This window comes from Ahaetulla prasina, chromosome 2 (genome assembly GCF_028640845.1).
Source record: "Ahaetulla prasina isolate Xishuangbanna chromosome 2, ASM2864084v1, whole genome shotgun sequence".
Taxonomy (NCBI): Eukaryota; Metazoa; Chordata; class Lepidosauria; order Squamata; family Colubridae; genus Ahaetulla; species Ahaetulla prasina.
Genome location: NC_080540.1, coordinates 290,619,397 through 290,638,060, shown reverse-complemented (window position 1 = coordinate 290,638,060; position 18,664 = coordinate 290,619,397). Strand labels below are relative to the sequence as shown.

At 43.3% G+C, this 18,664-nt stretch overlaps 1 protein-coding gene across 4 annotated transcripts in view; it reads left to right on the top strand.

The window, feature by feature from the left end:
* CTIF (cap binding complex dependent translation initiation factor) overlaps positions 1–18,664 on the top strand; it is a 198,640-nt gene that overhangs the window by 47,423 nt on the left and 132,553 nt on the right. For 3 of the 4 annotated variants that reach the window (XM_058171012.1, XM_058171009.1, XM_058171011.1), the window contains exons 2-6: positions 4,716–4,928; positions 6,815–6,898; positions 10,004–10,077; positions 13,010–13,114; positions 16,639–16,714. In XM_058171012.1, coding sequence (XP_058026995.1) covers positions 4,749–4,928; positions 6,815–6,898; positions 10,004–10,077; positions 13,010–13,114; positions 16,639–16,714 — 519 coding nt within the window. In that variant the 5' untranslated portion in view covers positions 4,716–4,748. Of the gene's footprint in view, positions 1–4,715; positions 4,929–6,814; positions 6,899–10,003; positions 10,078–13,009; positions 13,115–16,638; positions 16,715–17,791; positions 17,868–18,664 lie in introns of all 4 variants that reach the window. The other variant, XM_058171010.1, reaches the window with a different exon arrangement.

Genomic DNA, 18,664 nt, shown 5'->3' with positions numbered 1-18,664 from the left:
GTTGCCAAGGTTGGAGACCCATGCTCCAAAGCACTTCAAGATAGGGTAAGAAGCAATGGGTGGAAACTAATGAAGGAGAAAAGCAACTTAGAACCAAGGAGAAATTTCTTAAGAGTTACAACAATGAATCAGTGGAACAACTTGGCTCCAGAAGTTGTGAATTCTCCAACACTGGAAGTTTTTAAGAAGACGTTGGATAACCATTTGTTTGAAGTGGTGCAGGGTTTCCTGCTTAAGCATGGGGTTGGACTAGAAGACCTCCAAGGTCCCTTCCAACTCTGTTATTCTATTCTGTAGGCTTGAACCCGCCTTAGTGATGCCTTTTCCCCCTTTTCTTTCCTCCCGTGAGAGGTTTGCAAAGTGAGAGGCACAGGTTTCCATCTCTGGGTAGGAAGTGAATGGTGTTTGCCAAGAGAGATTGCAGGGCCAGCTTGCAAGCATTTTGCCAATACAGGTAGTTCTCCAGTTCATTTAGTGACTGTTCAAAGTTACAACGGCACTGGGGGAAAAAGTGACTTATGACCATTCTTCACATTTACAACCGTTGCAGCCTCCCCGTGGTCACGTGATCAAAACTCAGACAGTTGGCAAACTGATACATATTGCAGAGTCCCTGGGCGTCATGTGTGATCAACTTTTTGCAACCTTTTGACCGGCAAAGTCAATGGGGAAGCCAGGAGTCATTTAACAACCGTGTGACTAACTTAATGACTGCAATGATTCCCTTAACAAACCGTGGCAAGAAAGGTGCTAAAACAGAGCAAAATTCACTGGACAAATGTTTCACTTAGCAAGATGAATTTTGGGCTCAGATTCTGGTCGTAAGTGAAGGACTACTTGTAGAAGGAAGGGGGCAAACTGCTTGAGGGGCCTATTAAGATATTTAATTTAATAGCTGGAACAGTAAAGTGGACAGATAATACTGGTAGTTGATTGATTGGAGAGTGTCAGCTCCTGCGTGAGGCAATCTACATTATGATTGGTTGCTGGGCGTAAAGGGTGGGTTTCCCTTTTTCCCCGCCTTTTATTTTCTGTGCGCTTCATTGGCTGATCTGTGATTTACTTGACGATTTACCTCATAATTTTAATGAGGACGATTTACCTCATGGGTGTAAAGGGGGAGTTTCCCTTTTTCCCCGCCTTTTATTTTCTGTGTGCTCCATTGGCTGATCTGTGATTCACTTGACGATTTACCGCATAATTTTAATGAGGACGATTTACCTCATGGGTGTAAAGGGGGAGTTTCCCTTTTTTCCCGCCTTTTATTTTCTGTGCGCTCCATTGGCTGATCTGTGATTCACTTGACGATTTACCTCATAATTTTAATGAGGACGATTTACCTCATGATGTTAATGAGTGCCTTGCTATCTTATTTACTGTAAATATAGATGTTAAATATATTTATAAATCGAAATATAAAACTACAAGTTCATTTCAGCGTCTTTGACTTCATTGGGACACCAGCTGCGTAATTTCCCTGACACGTCCCATGAATGGTTTTGCCAAGGCCAGTGGGTGCCATCTTGGCTTCAATGGGGCAAAGCTCAGTGGATTGAAAGGAATCTCAGTTGCTGCAAAGACAGGCCTAGTTAATTTGCCCATTACACTAAGCCTTCTTTAAATGATGATTACATTGGTTTAATTAAACTGTAAGAAACAAAATACAGGTAGTTTTTGACTTACAATACTTCACTAAGTGACCGTTCAAAGTGACAATGGCACTGAAAAAAGTGACTTATGACCATTTTTCACACTTACGATTGTGGCAGCATCCCCATGGTCATGTGATTTACATTCAGATGCTTGACAACTGACTCACATTTATTTATTTTATTTATTTTATTCGATTTTTATACCGCCCTTCTCCTGAAGGACTCAGGGCGGTGTACAGCCATATAAAAAATCCGCAATATACACATTAAAACAAGATTAAAACAAAACATATTTATGAGAGTTATAGTGTCCTGGGGTCATGTGATGTCACCTGACAAACAAACTCAATGGGGAAACCAGATTTGTTTAACAACCGTGTTACTAATTTAACAACTGCAGTGATTCGCTTAACAACAGTGGCAAGAAAAGTCATAAATTGAGGCAAAACTCACCGCAAATTTCTCACAGCCACGAAGTGCCAGCTCTAAAGCTGAGACTATATACATTTCATCAACCCAATCTTTGATAATTGGCATACACGTATCATTTAAAGGAATACATGATGCTCTTTTTGGCCCCACTCCAAGCATAATAAAACCCAAAGTTCTGCATAAATAGACAAATTCCAGATTTTTAGAATATGCTTTTTGCAGCACGTTGACAACTTTTAAATCTTGACTGGCTTCCAAGGAGCAGATTTATCATCATACAAAAGTACCAAGGAAAAAGATTCAAGCATGTTGCAGAGCTAGTTCTCACCCAGCCCAGTTGAAAAACATTATGATAGCAAGTTTGATCTTTATAAAGATGGAGACGAGCCAAATCCTTCAGCCAGAAGAGGATGCCAATTGTCTACTTGGTGGAATGGGAAGAGAAACTAAACACTAGGTATATATATAAACCCCCTACTCCAGAGGCCACAACACCAAAGCTCAGGAACAAAAGACTAGGACTACACCCACACAGGATGCTACGAAACAGCCAACAATCTGCAAACACCCATTCCATCTACCAATCAAGATGCAACCACACAGCCAACCAACCCTCTCACAGCAACACTCCCCACCTCCCCACCAGTATTTATATAGAGATGGCAGCTCTGACTATGCTTTGCTCGCACAAGCACGAAGCCGAAAGCACCAGCCTGAAGATGATGAGTGAGACCTCATCAAACCTTACATGGGAAGAGACCCGAAAACTAGTTTGTTTATATATATGTGTGTGTATGTGTGTGTGTGTGTGTGTGTTTTCTGAGGTTTTCTTGGATGTTTGTATGTAGGTCTTTGGTTATTCGGGTTTTCTCCCGCGTAAAATTGGAAGTGTCTTGGCGACGTTTCGACGAAGTCTCATTCGTCATCTTCAGGCTTCAGCTTCGTGCTTCATTTCATTTCATTTCATTTATTTGATTTTTATTCTATAGGACTCAGAGGCACAGGCAAATAAAACAAACAAGACACTATATATAAAATGTAAATTAAAAACTTATTATAATTTGCCTAAAATTTAAAAATATATAAAACTAAAACCCGTTTAAAATTAATAATAACTATAAAATCCATAAAGTTAACCCAGCCCTGAATAAAAGATGTGTCTTCAGTTCGCGAAAGGTCCAAGGTCAGGTATTTGGCGTAAACCGGGAAGCTCGTTCCAGAGTGTGGGAGCCCCCACAGAGAAGGACCTTCCCCTGGGGGCCGCCAGCCGACATTGCTTGGCGGACGGCACCCTGAGAAGTCCCTCTCTGTGAGAGCGTACGGGTCGGTGGGAGGCATATGGTAACAGTAGCAATGTGCTCCCAGAAGCACGAAGATGAAGCCTGAAGATGACGAATGAGACGTCGTCGAAACGTCGCCAAGACACTTCCAATTTTACGCGGGAGAAAACCCAAATAACCAAAGACCTACATATATATATATATTTTTCTGTGTGTGTCAGAACACACGGGGTATATGTGTCAGAACACATACCGTGTGTGTGTCAGAAAGACAGAGAGAGAGAAAATAAAAAGACTGATTAAACATGTTACTTTCTCAATATTGTAAATATTACTTATCCATGTTCCTGGATTACTTACAAATTGTCAGGTGCAAAAACCATACATTAAGCTGCAGTTCTAAAAGGATTTGTTGCTCAGACAATAAAGAATGTCATCAACTAGTATAGTACAAGTAAGTCCTCAACTTACAGCCATTTGTTTACTGATCATTCAAAGTTACAATGGCACTGAAGAAAAAATCACTATCATTATTTTAGAATGTAATGGGGGAGGTTAGGAAATGAAAAGACTCGGATGAGGTTAATTGGATTAGAAGGGAAAATCTTACTCTATGTTTGGTTTATGTATAACAATACCTTGTGATTGACCCGGGAAGCCGGGGTGTGTGTGAAGGGAGGGGGTTTTGAGGGGGGGAGGGGGAAAAAAGGGCGAAAAATATTTTTGTTTGTTAAAACTTTTTCAATAAATTTTTTTTTAAAAAAATCACTATCCTATCAGAGCTGAAGAAGCTTCTTGGATGAGAAATGAAACATCTTCAAAAGAAAAAAAAAACCCAAGAAAGTTTAGTTGCCTTCTGAAAAAGCACCTTTGGGACAACCATGACCTGGATGATTGAGAATGGATGACTGAGAATCTCTACAGACACTGGAAAAAACGTTTTTCACACTTATGACCATTTATAGCATCCCCATGGCCATGTGATCAAAATTTGGATGCTTGGCAACTGGTTCATATTTATGACGGTTGCATGGTCCCAGGGTCATGGATCATCTTTGGCGACCCTTGGACAAGCGTAGTCGATGGAAAAGCCAGATTCCCTTAACAAATGTGTTCCTAATTAGCAATTGCAGTGATTCACTTAATAACTATGGCAAGAAAGGTTGCCAAATGGGGAAAAAAAATTGCTTTATAACCCTCTTGCTTAGCAACAGAAATTTTGGACTCAATTGTGGTCATAAGTTGAGAATTACCTGTGTAGGTTTTGCTAGGAGGAAGACATGGAGTGTATAATGTCTCAATCATTGACTTAATTTTTATTTTGTTTTTTTTTCCCCTCTCCCCTTCTTAGGACACCTCAATTCTTGGTTCATTACAGAGGGGGATGGAAAATTCTTCCGTGGCTTCTGCCTCTTCTGAGGCAGGAAGCAACCGGTCACAAGAAATTGAGGAGCTGGAAAGGTTCATTGACAGCTACGTTTTGGAATATCAAGTCCAAGGCTTGTTGACCGAAAAAACCGAAGGGGATGAAGAGAACGAGAAAACACAGTCCAATATCTCGCAGGTGGGTGACAGACCTGGAGCGGGTAATTCCCAGTAATGGGATTCAGCCAGTTCGCACCTATTCGGGTGAACCGGGTGTTAACTTTCTAAGCAATTCGGAGAACCGATTGTTGGAAGAAATTTTATTTTATTTTTTCCCACTTTATAGGGCTAATCCTGTAACAAAGACAGGAAGGAAACATTTCTAGCCTAATCTTTATTGACCTGCTTACAGAAACTGCCTTTCTGATAAACCCTTGTTACATTCGCTAAGGCAAAGCACCCATCGACCTGAGTGACATTGAGTTGGCCATGCCCACATGGTCACATGACCACCAAGCCATGCCTACCCAGCTGGTCATTAGGGCAGAGAACCGGTTGTTAAATTATTTGAATCCCACCACTGGTCATTCCCACTGGCTTAAAAACACGAAAAGAGGCATCATGAGAAGAATAACAATCACGGCAGAACTGAATAAGAGGTTGGAAGTTTTTTCAGATAGTTCCAAGCTGTGTGTTTTAAATCAGGCATGGACACCATTTTAACCAACAATAGTTAAAATTTGGAGGCTGCAGAGGAACAATCAGTGATGGCATCAGTCTCAAACTCCGAGATGGGCAGCAAATAAATTTAATAATAATAATTAATTAATAGTAATAATTGGTCATCAGGGCGAGTTTGGGGCAAATCTTCCAGGTCTCTAGGAAGATGTTTTTTAGGAATAAGAATCAAGAATGATGTATTTGGCAGATCAGTCACCAAAAATCAAATGTGACTCAAGAATCTCTAAGGCAGGGGTCTGCAAATTTGGCTCCTTTAAGAATTCTGGGATTTGAAGTCCTCCAGGCTTAAAGTGGCCAAGGTTGGAGACCCCTGATCTAGTGGAAAGGGTGCTGCACTAGAAACTGGGAGACCATGAATCCTCCCTTAGACATCAAATCCTGCTGGGTGACTTTGGGCCAATCACCAGGAGATGGTGAGTTCTAATCCTGCCTTAGGCGTGAAAACTGGCTGGCTGATTTTGAGCCAATCTCAGAAAGATGGCGATTCCTTTTATTCCTCCCTTAGGAATAAAAGATGGCTGGGTGGCTTGGGGCCAGCCTCTCCCCCTCCCTCCCCTCCCTCCATCTCCCTCCCTCTTCTATTTTGTGGGCAAAATAGAATATGACTCAATTTGTAATTCCTCTTGAGTTAACAGGAAATAGAAACCAGATATATTTTTTATCTGACTTCAGCCTTGTTTAAAATCCTGGACTCCCATCCAAATATTAATGAACTCTGACCCCACTTAGCTTCTTTAGGTCAACCACAATTGTTTAGATAGGCCACCTATCTGGAAACAATCTGAAAGGGTGTGCAATTTCTTTGGGGTGTCCCGTTCGAGAACCAGCTAGCCGAGACGCTGCTTAGCTTTCAAGTTCCAGTAAGTTTGGCCAAGTGCAGTCACCTGTTGACACAGGTATATTCTGTGATACGAGGTGTAAAAGACAGAGTGTTTTCTCTCGAACCTGCCAGCAAAAGCCAACTCTCTAATTACCTTCTTGGTGCATTGCTCTCACTGCCACCTTACTTTATTTATTTATTTTATTTATTTTATTCGATTTTTATACCGCCCTTCTCCCGAAGGACTCAGGGCGGTGTACAGCCAAGTAAAAATCACAGTATAAACATTAAAAGAAATTAAAACAAAACATATTATAAGGTGGCCAAATTTAAAACAATTTAAAACATTAAAATATAAATAACCCCAATAAAATTTTAGGCCAGTCCCTAAGTGAACTTTGTTCATTGTTTCAGTCAGAATGTATTCATTTGTTCATTAATCAAACCTGTATAGTTGTCCATTTAACCCCAGATGACTCTGGGTGACACACAGCAAAACCTTATAGTTTTTTCTCTCTTTTTAGTGGACCGTTGACTGTAACGAGGAAATAGAAAGCAGTATGTCCAGCTACAGAGGCAAGGGGTCAGCACCCCATAACCAAAACCAGGTAATAAAAATTGGATTTTTTTTTTAATGCAGAAAAACATCCTTTAGTGCCAAGAGAATAGAATGTTTGTAGCTTAGAGGTTGAACTGTTGGGTCCTTTGTGCTATCTGAGCTTGGTTGGGTGTCAGCTTTGGAAGCCATACTAAGCTTCCTGCTAGTAAAAGAACTTTTGAAAGATATTTGCTTCCGAGTCTTTTCTGCAGGAGGGGTTTTCTGGAACGCTGACATTGGGGTTTTTTGGGGGGAGGGAAGACATTTCATTACCTAACTAGGTAACACCATCAGTGCTAGAAGGGAGTGAGGTTTGCACTCTTTTAAATATTTATATATTTTTATATTTTGATTTGAGAGTAGCTGAGTAGTGTTTCTGTTGGAAAGTAAACTACCACTGAGTGAATTCACACCTACACAGACTTCCCTAGAAATAAAACCCAGTGGGACTATTGAACAAACGCGGACCATGGGTTAAGAATGAGTTCCATTCCTAATTCTGTCTTTAATTCAGAATTGAATGAAAGCTTGAACTTGCACATGAATGGACTACCTACTATTAAAAATGGCAGATAGTGTTTCCTGCACTCTTTTGAGAGTGCAGAAAAGACTCCGGTGAGTCCACGCTAGATGCCCAAAGCAGGAGCTGCCCAATGCTTCTCTGGACAATATTCTTGTTGTGTCTGCGCCCCCCGAGCCGGGCCCACTGCCAAAAAGTGACTCGGAAAGTGAGGGTGAAGGGCCATCAGGACTTACCTCTGGAGCACCGGCTTCTCTGGCTCAGCTCCAGGAGCCAGAAGCAGGCCAGGTGCAGGAGATAACAAGGCCTCCGTCCCCTGACTCTCCCCCCCCCAGGCCACGCCTCCAGACCTGGCTGATGGCAATCAGGCCTGGCTGGATCCCAGGTTTCGGAGATACGAAAGGTGGCTACAACAAAGGAAGGGGTGGGGCAGGCCTAGAGAGTGCTGAGTCACGGAGCCACACCCCACAGAGTATAAAAGCAGCCCTGGCTGCTCTTCTGCTCTGTGACGAGCAAAAATTGAGCTGAACTGTTTGACTTGTGGAGAAGTGAGCTGAACTCTTTGACTTGTGGAGAATTGAGCTGAACATTCGGCCTGGATTGCTGACTTCTTGGTTGCCCGGCAACCCCAAGATAAGGGAGACTTTGGCAGGCAGCTGCCGATTCCCTGCCAGGACTGATAGCAGCCATGAACTCAATTACTGGCTCGTTTAGCCAGCTCGCGTGGCAGAGGCCGGGAGGGGACAGAACAATTCTCTTCCCGCCAGGGGCTCTTCCAGACAATTTCTCCAGCAATGAATTTGATGCAGTTCTTTGTTTAAGATACATTGCACCACCATTCCTTCTCTGCCCATCACAGCAGGGGCCCTTTGCACCCCAGGACCCAAGTCCTTCTCCACCCTACCCCCTCCCAATGAAGAGACAGCATGGGGTCACCTTAGAACAGTGGTGGTTAACCTTTTTGGTGCCAAGTGCCCAAAGTGCATGTGCGCACGCACGAATGCACACACCGTGTGCCCGAACCCCCAAAATGCAATGTGAGTGCCCCCCATGGATGCACGTGCATCCCCCATGCATGTGCCCCTGCGCATGCACCCCGCCCTCCTGCACCCCATTTTGGCTTCCTGTCGTGTCCCACTCCCACTCCAATGCACGAGTCAAGGAAGTCCGTAACAGACTTGGCAACGAAGCCTTTGCAGCTTGCCAAGTTCCTTCGAGGTTTATCAGGGCAGGCAGGAGTCCAAGTTGTGACTTCAGCGATAGAGTCCGATATCAGCAAACTAGCTAAGACTTTGCTTGACTCAAGGTTGGAATGCCAAAAGCAGGTCCTTTATATAGACTGTAGGGTGTGGCTCCATGACTCAGCATTTATCCAGGCCTGCCCTACCCCTCCTTCTGCTGGCGTCGCCTCTCAGATCTCCGGAAGTGAGGGTCCTCCCACCCTGGATTGTCTTCAGCTGGATCTTCTGTCAGTAATTCCAGCACCTGGCTGGCTTCCTCTGACAGCTGAGCCAAAGGAACACACTCCGTATGAGTGAGGTTTATCAGGCTTGTTCGTTCACTCCTGGCATCCTCTCCGGGCATGGGGCCAGGGCCAGGGGCTGGAGGCATGACAGGCCATTCATCTTCATTATTAGACTCGGAGTCTGATAAAAGACCCATTGGAGACGGGAGGGGTCTGGCTGAGGAGAGGAGGGAGGACGAGTCACAGCACTTCCAGGTTGGTGCAGGAGGCTTTCCAGGCCCAAAATGGGGCTCGCTGCACCCCGTTTTGGGCTTGGGAAACCTCCTGCACCAACCTGGAAGGCAAAACAGGGTGTGGGGGCACAGCATGAGGCCCCCTGTGCCCCGTTTTGGGCCTTTAAAGCCTCCTGCACCAACCTGTACCCCCCCCGGCACATGCACACGTGAGTCCCCTGCATGCATCCTGCACATGCACAGCAGAGATCTGAAAACCAGCTTGCTGGCGGGAGGCGCACATTCATGCGCAGTGGAGCTGGGCTGGATGATGGCTAGTGTGCCCACAGAGAGGGCTCTGCGTGCCACCTGTGGCATGTGTGCCACAGGTTCGCCATCACAAACCTCATCATTTCTCTGAGAACCACTCAGAGGCTATGTACAGGTAGTCCTCAACTTACAGGCCACAGTTGAGCCCAATTTTTCTCTTGCTAAGCGAGACAGTTGTTAAGTGAGTTTTGCCCCATTTTACAACCTTCCTTGCCACAGTTGTTAAGTGAGTCACTGCAGTTGTTAAGTTAGCAATGTTGTTAAGTGAATTTGGCTTCTCCATTGGCTTTGCTTGCCCGAAGTTGCCAAAGAGGAACACATGATCCTGGGCCACTGCCATCATCATAAATATGAGCCAGTGGACAAGCATCCAAAGTTTGATCACATGACCGTGGGAATGCTGCAATGGTTGTAAGTGTGAAAAATGGTCATAAGTCACTTTTTTTCAGTGCCATTGTAACTTCAAATGGTCACTAAACAAACTGTTCTAAGTCGAGGACTACTTATATTAAAAACATGCCGCTGCAAAGCAAACTTTTAACATACATGGAAACATCCCAATGATCTTGTCTACTTTTTTTTTTAAAGAATGGCAACAAAAACAACTCTTTGGACATGTTGGGAACAGATATCTGGGCAGCCAACACTCTCGAGTCTTTCAGGTAAGTTTACTTTCATTTTCCGTAAATGAATATTTTGGCTTGCAACCTATATTGTCAAAGTACAGTGGTACCTCGGTATGCAACTGCTTCAAACTCATAAAATTTGGTTCTCAATGCATTTTGATGCAAAAATTTTCTCCCGGTACTCATAGTTGTTTGGTACTCAACACACAAGCTAGAGCTTATCAGTGTTAGCTGCCTTGTGACACACTACATTATTCCTTTTAGGAAAAATTTGTTTTGTACAATTTTGTGGTACTCATTATACCTCCTGGAACCAATCAATGATGAGTACCAAGGTACCTGTTGTGACTCGTCCTCCCTCCTCTCCTCAGCCGGGCCCCTCCCGTCTCCAACCGGGCCTTTTATCAGACTCCGAGTCTGATAATGAAGATGAATGGCCTGTCATGCCTCCAGCCTCCGGCTCTGGCCCCATGCCCGGAGAGGATTCAAGGAGTGAAAGGAGAAGCCCAATAAACCTCACTCATGCAGCATGTGTTCCTTTGGCTCAGCCTTCAGAGCAGGAAGCCAGCCAGATGGTGGAATCATCCAGGCCTACTCCCTCTGACCCCTCCTTTCCCAGACGCTGACAGCAGATCCAGCTGAAGACAATTCAGAGTGGGTGGACCCTCGCTTCTGGAGATCTGAGAGGCAATGCCAGCAGAAGGAAGGGTGGGACAGGCCTGGATAAATGCTGAGTCATGGAGCCACACTCCACAGCCTATATAAAGGACCTGCTTTTGGCATTCCAACCTTGAGTCAAGCAAAGTCTTATCTAGTTTGCTGATATCGGACTCTATCGCTGAAGTCACAACTTGGACTCCTGCCTGCCCTGATAAACCTCGAAGGAACTTGGCAAGCTGCAAAGGCTTTGTTGCCAAGTTTGTTACGGACTTTCTTGACTCATTCGTCGGAGTGGGAGTGGGACACGACAGTACCACTGTATTCCACAGTTAAAACTCCAGTGTCTGTCTGTCTGTTCGTCCATCCGTCCACCCATCTAATTTGTCTGTCTGTCTTTCTAGCTATCTACACTAGCTATCTAACTATCTAATGTATTTTTCAACATAGTAACAAAATAGAACATACAAAAGCAAAGTTTGAAAATAAAATTGAAGATAAGAAAAAGAAAAGAAAAAACCTATACAATTATGACTTCCAACCTTCTTTCTAGCAAGTAATTCTCATCTTAATCTTTTCCCAACCTCTGTCTTTTTTTAATCCTAAATTCCTAAATCCAATGTTGTTGGGGGGTTTTTGCGTGAGAAGCAGGAACGAGAGCGTAGATAAGGGATGCAGTGATTTTAAAATTGATTTTAAAAAAGCATCAAAAACACCAAAAGGTAATTTTACACAGAAGATCTGGCCGTGATGGAGGTACTCTGGAGATCTTCACCAGTGGTTAGCTCAAGTCCTTGAAGGCAAACTAAGTGTGAAGGTCTTTTTTAAATAAGGTCAGGTTTGGGTCCATATGGATCTCAGGGGAAATGGTGCTCCTTAGCAGTAGTGGTTGCTACCGGTTCGCCCCCGCTCCTTAGGGCTGAAGCAGTGACAGAAGTCCTCCTTCTGGGTTCTAGCAAATTGTAATGGTAAATGAGAATGACACTGGGAGACAGGAGGGAGATCCACAGGCTGGACAACCATTGTGGGAGGATATGGGAAACGTTTGTTAACTCTGATGTAGTGCCACATGTAGGGCCGCGGTGTGGCTCAGGCTGTAAGAAGCCTGTTATTAAAACACAGCTGCTTGCAATTACTGCAGGTTCTAGTCCCACCGGGTCCAAGGTTGACTCAGCCTTCCATCCTTTATAAGGTAGGTAAAATGAGGACCCAGATTGTTGGGGGGGCAATAAGTTGACTTTGTAAATATACAAATAGAATGAGACTATTGCCTTACACACTGTAAGCTGCCCTGAGTCTTTGGAGAAGGGCGGGATATAAATGTAAACAACAACAACAAAAAAACAACATGATTCACTTAACAACAACAACAGTGATTTGGAGCAAAAGATCATAAAATGGGGCACAACTCATGTTCAGTTGCTCAGCAATGGAAATTTGTGGCTCACATGAGTTCGTAAGTCAAAGACTATCTGTAAATTAGCTGTAGTTCACCAAATTTATAGACAGAGCTGGGAAAAAGATCTTTTTAAGTGACAGGAATTGAACGCAGGCATGTAAAGCAGATGTTCTGTTTTTCTCTGTCTCCGGCCCTTCCTTGGTCTTCATACTTGAAGGACCAGTTTGATCCTGATAGCTGACGTTTTAGTCTCCTGGCCTTACCTGCCATTTCAGCTATCAAAAGAGGCCCAACATTCAGATGAGGATTTAATAACTTTTCTGGATTCCATCGCTCTTTTTTGATTTACATTTTGCCCTGTCAGTCTTGTCATAATTTCAGTTCCGTTTTGTACGTCTCCATTTAGCGGATGGAACATCAAAGGGTCTTAATGAATATCTTAGTAATTCAGCTTAAGGACTAATACGAGTATAATTTTGTTTGCCATCGAATCAGTCAGTTGTCAAGGCTGGAACAAATTTGCGATGTGGACCTTCTCTCGTTCTGATTCTGTTTTTCACAAGGGCAGAAGGCCTTACCTGGACTGCCCTTTTCACTTCAGTAATATGGTTGGTTTATTTGATTGCACCCATCCTCAATATATAGCCTTATATCAGTTTCGATAGAATATTTGTAGCTCAGGGCTGAACTGAGGGCTCCTCTGAGCTTGATTGTTTTCTTGCAGGTGTTTTATTACCAGACTGATGATGTCACCTAGTTTGGTAATGAAATGTTATATCAATTATATTAGTTTGCTTAGTGCTCCCGTTAAACCCAGTTACCATTGTGTACGGTGTTTCCTTCCAAATCTTCAGCTTTTCAGCCTTTCTATTTCTCCATTATTATTATTATTATTATTATTTTATCCTGCAGTGGGGCAACCTGGGATTTGCAGCCCGAGAAACTTGACTTCACACAGTTCCACAGAAAACTTCGCAACACTCCCAAGCATCCTCTTCCACAGATAGACAGGGAAGGGTAAGTATCCGGTTTTTACAAAAGAAGCAGTTTAAAATGCAGGAAATCGGTTTTGCTACCCTGGCGATTTTTCTAGCTTTGCAGAGGGTTGGAGGCTGGGACTAATCACAGAATTCCTAGCCATCAGGCGGCAGTTACCAAATTGGGGAGAATCAGAATAAACCTTGATCAAAAGACAGCAAGACTTCAGTCACTTGAATTGGACATGTAACGTCATGCCAGCTGGCTGCTTGTGACAATAACGTACACATAGTCCTCAGCCCACGACCACAATTGAACCCAACATTTGTGTTGCTAAGTGAGACAGTTAAAGAGAGCTAAGGCTCAGAATGCGTATTTTACAGCGTGAGATGTTGACGAATCCGTCTGAATCTGAAGTCCTATTACCAGTTGTGCCTTAATGTCAATTCACACATTACTGTTTTGATTTGGTGTAAATATTACCAAACACAGATCCATTTATGTATAATTTAAAATAAAGATAATATTTATTTTTCATAAATCTTTCGTTTATTTCATAAATATTTCACTATTTCATAAATCTCTTTCCTCCTATTTATTTTAACCGGGGTGGGGGAAAATCCCACAAACCAAAAGGCTTTAGAAAAAAAATGTTCTTTTTTACCAATTTTTTTCCCCATGATTTCCCTTTTTCCTGGGTCTCCATGTTCCAAACCACAGTTTCACACTGCTTGACTGAGCTACATTGGCTTGGGGGCAGGAACTGAAAAGATCATTGTGCTATGTAAATATTAAATGTGAAGTTTACCTTGAGGAAATATCAGGTTAGGTATATCAGGTCCCTGCAAGTGTTTGTAAGGTAAGGTGAGCATAAAGATACTTGCAAGGAAAGGCTGTCTATGATAATAGTGTACTACAATGCTGAGAATCCTTTGCAAGCTTAGCAAATAGGAATCCTGGTAGGGCCACAGATTGCATACCCTTGCAAGCAACCGGCCATCAAAGAAACAAACGATACATGAATATACATGCTCTCTACATGGGGCTCTACATGGAATATACATGCTCTCTACATGGGGCTCCCCTTGAAGTGCGCTCGGAGGCTTCAGTTAGTCCAGAATGCAGCTGCGCGGGTTATAGAGGGAGCTACGCGTAGCTCCCATGTAACACCGCTCCTGCGCAGACTGCACTGGCTGCCTGTGGCCTTCCGGGTGCACTTTAAGGTGTTGGTTATGACCTTTAAATCGCTCCATGGCTTAGGACCTGGGTACTTACGGGACCGCCTGCTGTTACCACACGCCTCCCACCGACCCGTACGCTCCCATAGAGAGGGACTTCTCAGGGTGCCGTCCGCCAAACAATGTCGGCTGGCGGGCCCCAGGGGGAGGGCCTTCTCTGTGGGGGCTCCCACACTCTGGAACGAACTTCCCCCGGGTTTACGCCAAATACCCGACCTTCGGACATTTCGTCGCGAACTCAAGACTCATCTTTTTATCCGCGCAGGGCTGGCTTAAATTGGGATTTTAATGTTTAAATTTATTAATTTTAAACGGGGTTTTCTTAGTATGGTAAATTTTAATTATTGGGCTAATTTAAAATAAGTTTTTTAAATCGTATTTTAAACTTGTATATTGTATTGTCGGTTTTATTATGCCTGTACACCGCCCTGAGTCCTTCGGGAGAAGGGCGGTATAAAAATCAAATAAAATAAATAAAATAAATAAATAAATATAAATTACAATCCAAAGAAGAAAAAAGTAGTCATTATTTGTCTTATAATTTGAGAAAAACTACCCTGATTTTCCTCAAAAAAACAAACAAACCAATGTCAGCTTTAAATATGTGTGCAGTTTCATACAGGCAAACTACCTGTTGTACGTCCATCAATTAGGGAAGTACACCTAGTGCGGGTATCGGCAACCTGCAGCTCCAGAGCTGCATATGGCTCTTTGACCCCTCTCCTGCAGTGAGCTGCCGACCCGGTCACGTGACCTGCTCTCCTCCCCAAGACACTAACCTGACCTGGTCACGAAACCTGTTCTCTGCCCCGAGAAGGCGCAAGCCTCTCTGCAGATCCGTGCAGCTGAAGCACCCCTAATGTTTTCTCCGCACTACTCGTGATCGGCTGCTTTTTACAATTCCGTGTCCTTTGTGGGCAGCTCAGCACCAGCCATGGTCCCCTTCGTGTCACCTCAGGAGGGAGGGGAACAGGGAGAAGCAGCCGCTGCCACCGGATGCAGGGAGGGGAGAGATCTGGCTCTCCTGCTCACCTGAGGGCGCAGTGGCGGCAGCAGGAGGAGGAGTCACTGCCGCCTAGTAGGGTATCTCGTTTGTGCGCGTGCAAGAGAGATGAGAGAGAGAGAGAAAAGGGGAGAAAAAAGAGAAATGAGAAAATGATGGAGGGAGAGAATGAGAGAGTGGAAAGAGAGAAACAAATAGAGAGAGAGAAGGGGGAGAGAAAGAAAGAAAGGGAGAGGGAGAGGAAAAAGAGAAAAACAAATGAGAGGGAGAAAAAGAAAGAGAGAAATAAGAAAACGATGGAGAGAGAGAATGAGAGAGAAGAAAAAGAGAGAGAGAGAGAAGGGGAGAGAAACAAGGAGAGAGAAATGAGAGAGCTGGAGGGAGAAAATGAGGGAGAGGGAAAAGAGAGAGAAACAAATGAGAGAGAGAGGGAGAGAGACCCATTTCCTACAGAAAACTGGGGAGCCACAAAACCTGGGTAGGCATGACTTGTGGGGGGTGTCATGTGACTGAGTGGGAGTGACGTTGAGTTGGCCACGCCCACCCAGGTGTTTCCAGTGGGAAACGGGTCCAAATGACTCTTGGAGTGTTTAAGGTTGCAGACCCCTGGTCTAGTGGGACAAAGGAACAGGGCCTCCTCTGTGGTGGCTTCCTCCCTTTGAAATGCCATTCACCCAGAGATAAGATTGGCCCCACCTTGATATCTTTTCAGAACGCCCTGAAGATGTTAACCGCTCCAATCTTGATTGCAGAAAATATGACTTCAGTAACAAGAGTTGTTAATGCTTGGAATACACTACCTGACTCTGTGGTCTCTTCCCCAAATCCCCAAACCTTCAACCAAAAACTATCTACCATTGACCTCACCCCATTCCTAAGAGGTCTGTAAGGGGCATGCATAAGAGCACAAGAGTGCCTACCGTTCCTGTCCTATAGTTTCCTTTCGTTATATCCAATTAATATAGTTACTATATACTCATGTACATATATATGCTTATATATTGTACAATTATTTCATGCTTATGCTTATATATACTGTGTGACAAAATAAATAAATAAATGTGGTTCTGTCAGCAGACCTAGAAAGTCCAGGGTGATATGGAGCCGATATGGCTGGTGTGGTTGTGTAGTTGCGGCCACTGCTCTGTGTGTGTGTGTGTGTGTGTGTGTGTTATGAATTCATACATTGTGAAATTTTAATCTTGTAAGCCACCCAGGGTCACCGTGTGTGAGTTGGTCAGCCATATAAAATTGCTTAATAAATAATAAACAAAATACATAAATCATGCTTTATTTGACTCATTTGTCTGTCCCTGGTTTAGAATCGGCAAAGGAAAATGTGAAGAAGGAGATGGAATCAACTTAAATGACATTGGAAAAGTTCTCCCAGCCTGGCAGGTAAGTTTTCTCCCATCCCTTAGAATCTATATTCTTGTTTGGTGGCACCCATCTGGGTGCCAAGAGGATAATAACAATAAACTGTGCGACAAACCATGAGTTAATCCTTGACTTAAAACCATTGGTTTAATGGCCGTTTGAAGTTACACAACAGCACCGAAAAAGTGACTTACGACGTGTTTCACTTAACAACTGTGGCAGCATCCCCGTGATCATGTGAGCAAAATTCGGATGCTTGCCAATTAGGATATATTTATGACGGTTGCAGGGTCCCAGGATCATGTGAATACCTATTGCCACCTTCTGACAAACAAACTCAATGGGGAACGGGTCCAAATGACTCTGAGTGTTTAAGGTTGCAGACCCCTGGTCTAGTGGGACAAAGGAACAGGGCCTCCTCTGTGGTGGCTTCCTCCCTTTGAAATGCCATTCACCCAGAGATAAGATTGGCCCCACCTTGATATCTTTTCAGAACGCCCTGAAGATGTTAACTGCTCCAATCTTGATTGCAGAAAATATGACTTCAGTAACAAGAGTTGTTAATGCTTGGAATACACTACCTGACTCTGTGGTCTCTTCCCAAAATCCCCAAACCTTCAACCAAAAACTATCTACCATTGACCTCACCCCATTCCTAAGAGGTCTGTAAGTGGCGTGCATAAGAGCACAAACGTGCCTACCGTTCCTGTCCTATAGTTTCCTTTCGTTATATCCAATTAATATAGTTACTATATACTCATGTACATATATATGCTTATATATTGTACAATTATTTCATGCTTATGCTTATATATACTGTGTGACAAAATAAATAAATAAATGTGGTTCTGTCAGCAGACCTAGAAAGTCCAGGGTGATATGGAGCCGATATGGCTGGTGTGGTTGTGTAGTTGCGGCCACTGCTCTGTGTGTGTGTGTGTGTGTGTTATGAATTCATACATTGTGAAATTTTAATCTTGTAAGCCACCCAGGGTCACCGTGTGTGAGTTGGTCAGCCATATAAAATTTTCTTAATAAATAATAAACAAAATACATAAATCGTGCTTCACTTCACTCATTTGTCTGTCCCTGGTTTAGAATTGGCAAAGGAAAATGTGAAGAAGGAGATGGAATCAACTTAAATGACATTGGAAAAGTTCTCCCAGCCTGGCAGGTAAGTTTTCTCCCATCCCTTAGAATCTATATTCTTGTTTGGTGGCACCCATCTGGGTGCCAAGAGGATAATAACAATAAACTGTGCGACAAACCATGAGTTAATCCTTGACTTAAAACCATTTGTTTAATGGCCGTTTGAAGTTACACAACAGCACCGAAAAAGTGACTTACGACGTGTTTCACTTAACAATTGTGGCAGCATCCCCGTGATCACGTGAGCAAAATTCGGATGCTTGCCAATTAGGATATATTTATGACAGTTGCAGGGTCCCAGGATCATGTGAACACCTATTGCCACCTTCTGACAAACAAACTCAGTGGGGAAACCAGATTTGTTTAACAACCGTTTTTTTAACTTAACAACTGCAGTGATTCGCTTTACCAATTGTGGCAAAAAAAAAAAAGTTCAAACTCATTTAACAACTGTCAGAAATTTTGGGCTCACATTGTTTTGTAAGTCAAGGACTATCTTTTTTTATTTATTTATTTATATCCCGCCCTTCTCCGAAGACTCAGGGCGGCTTACACTATGTTAAGCAATAGTCTTCATCCTATTTGTATATTATATACAAAGTCAACTTTTATTGCCCCCAACAATCTGGGTCCTCATTTTACCTACCTTATAAAGGATGGAAGGCTGAGTCAACCTTGGGCCTGGTGGGACTTGAACTTGAAGTAATTGCAAGCAGCTGTGTTAATAACAGACTGCTTAGTCTGTTAAGCCACCAGAGGCCCTATTTATTTATTTATTTATTTATTTATTTGTATCCTGCCTTTATCATTTTTACGTCAAGG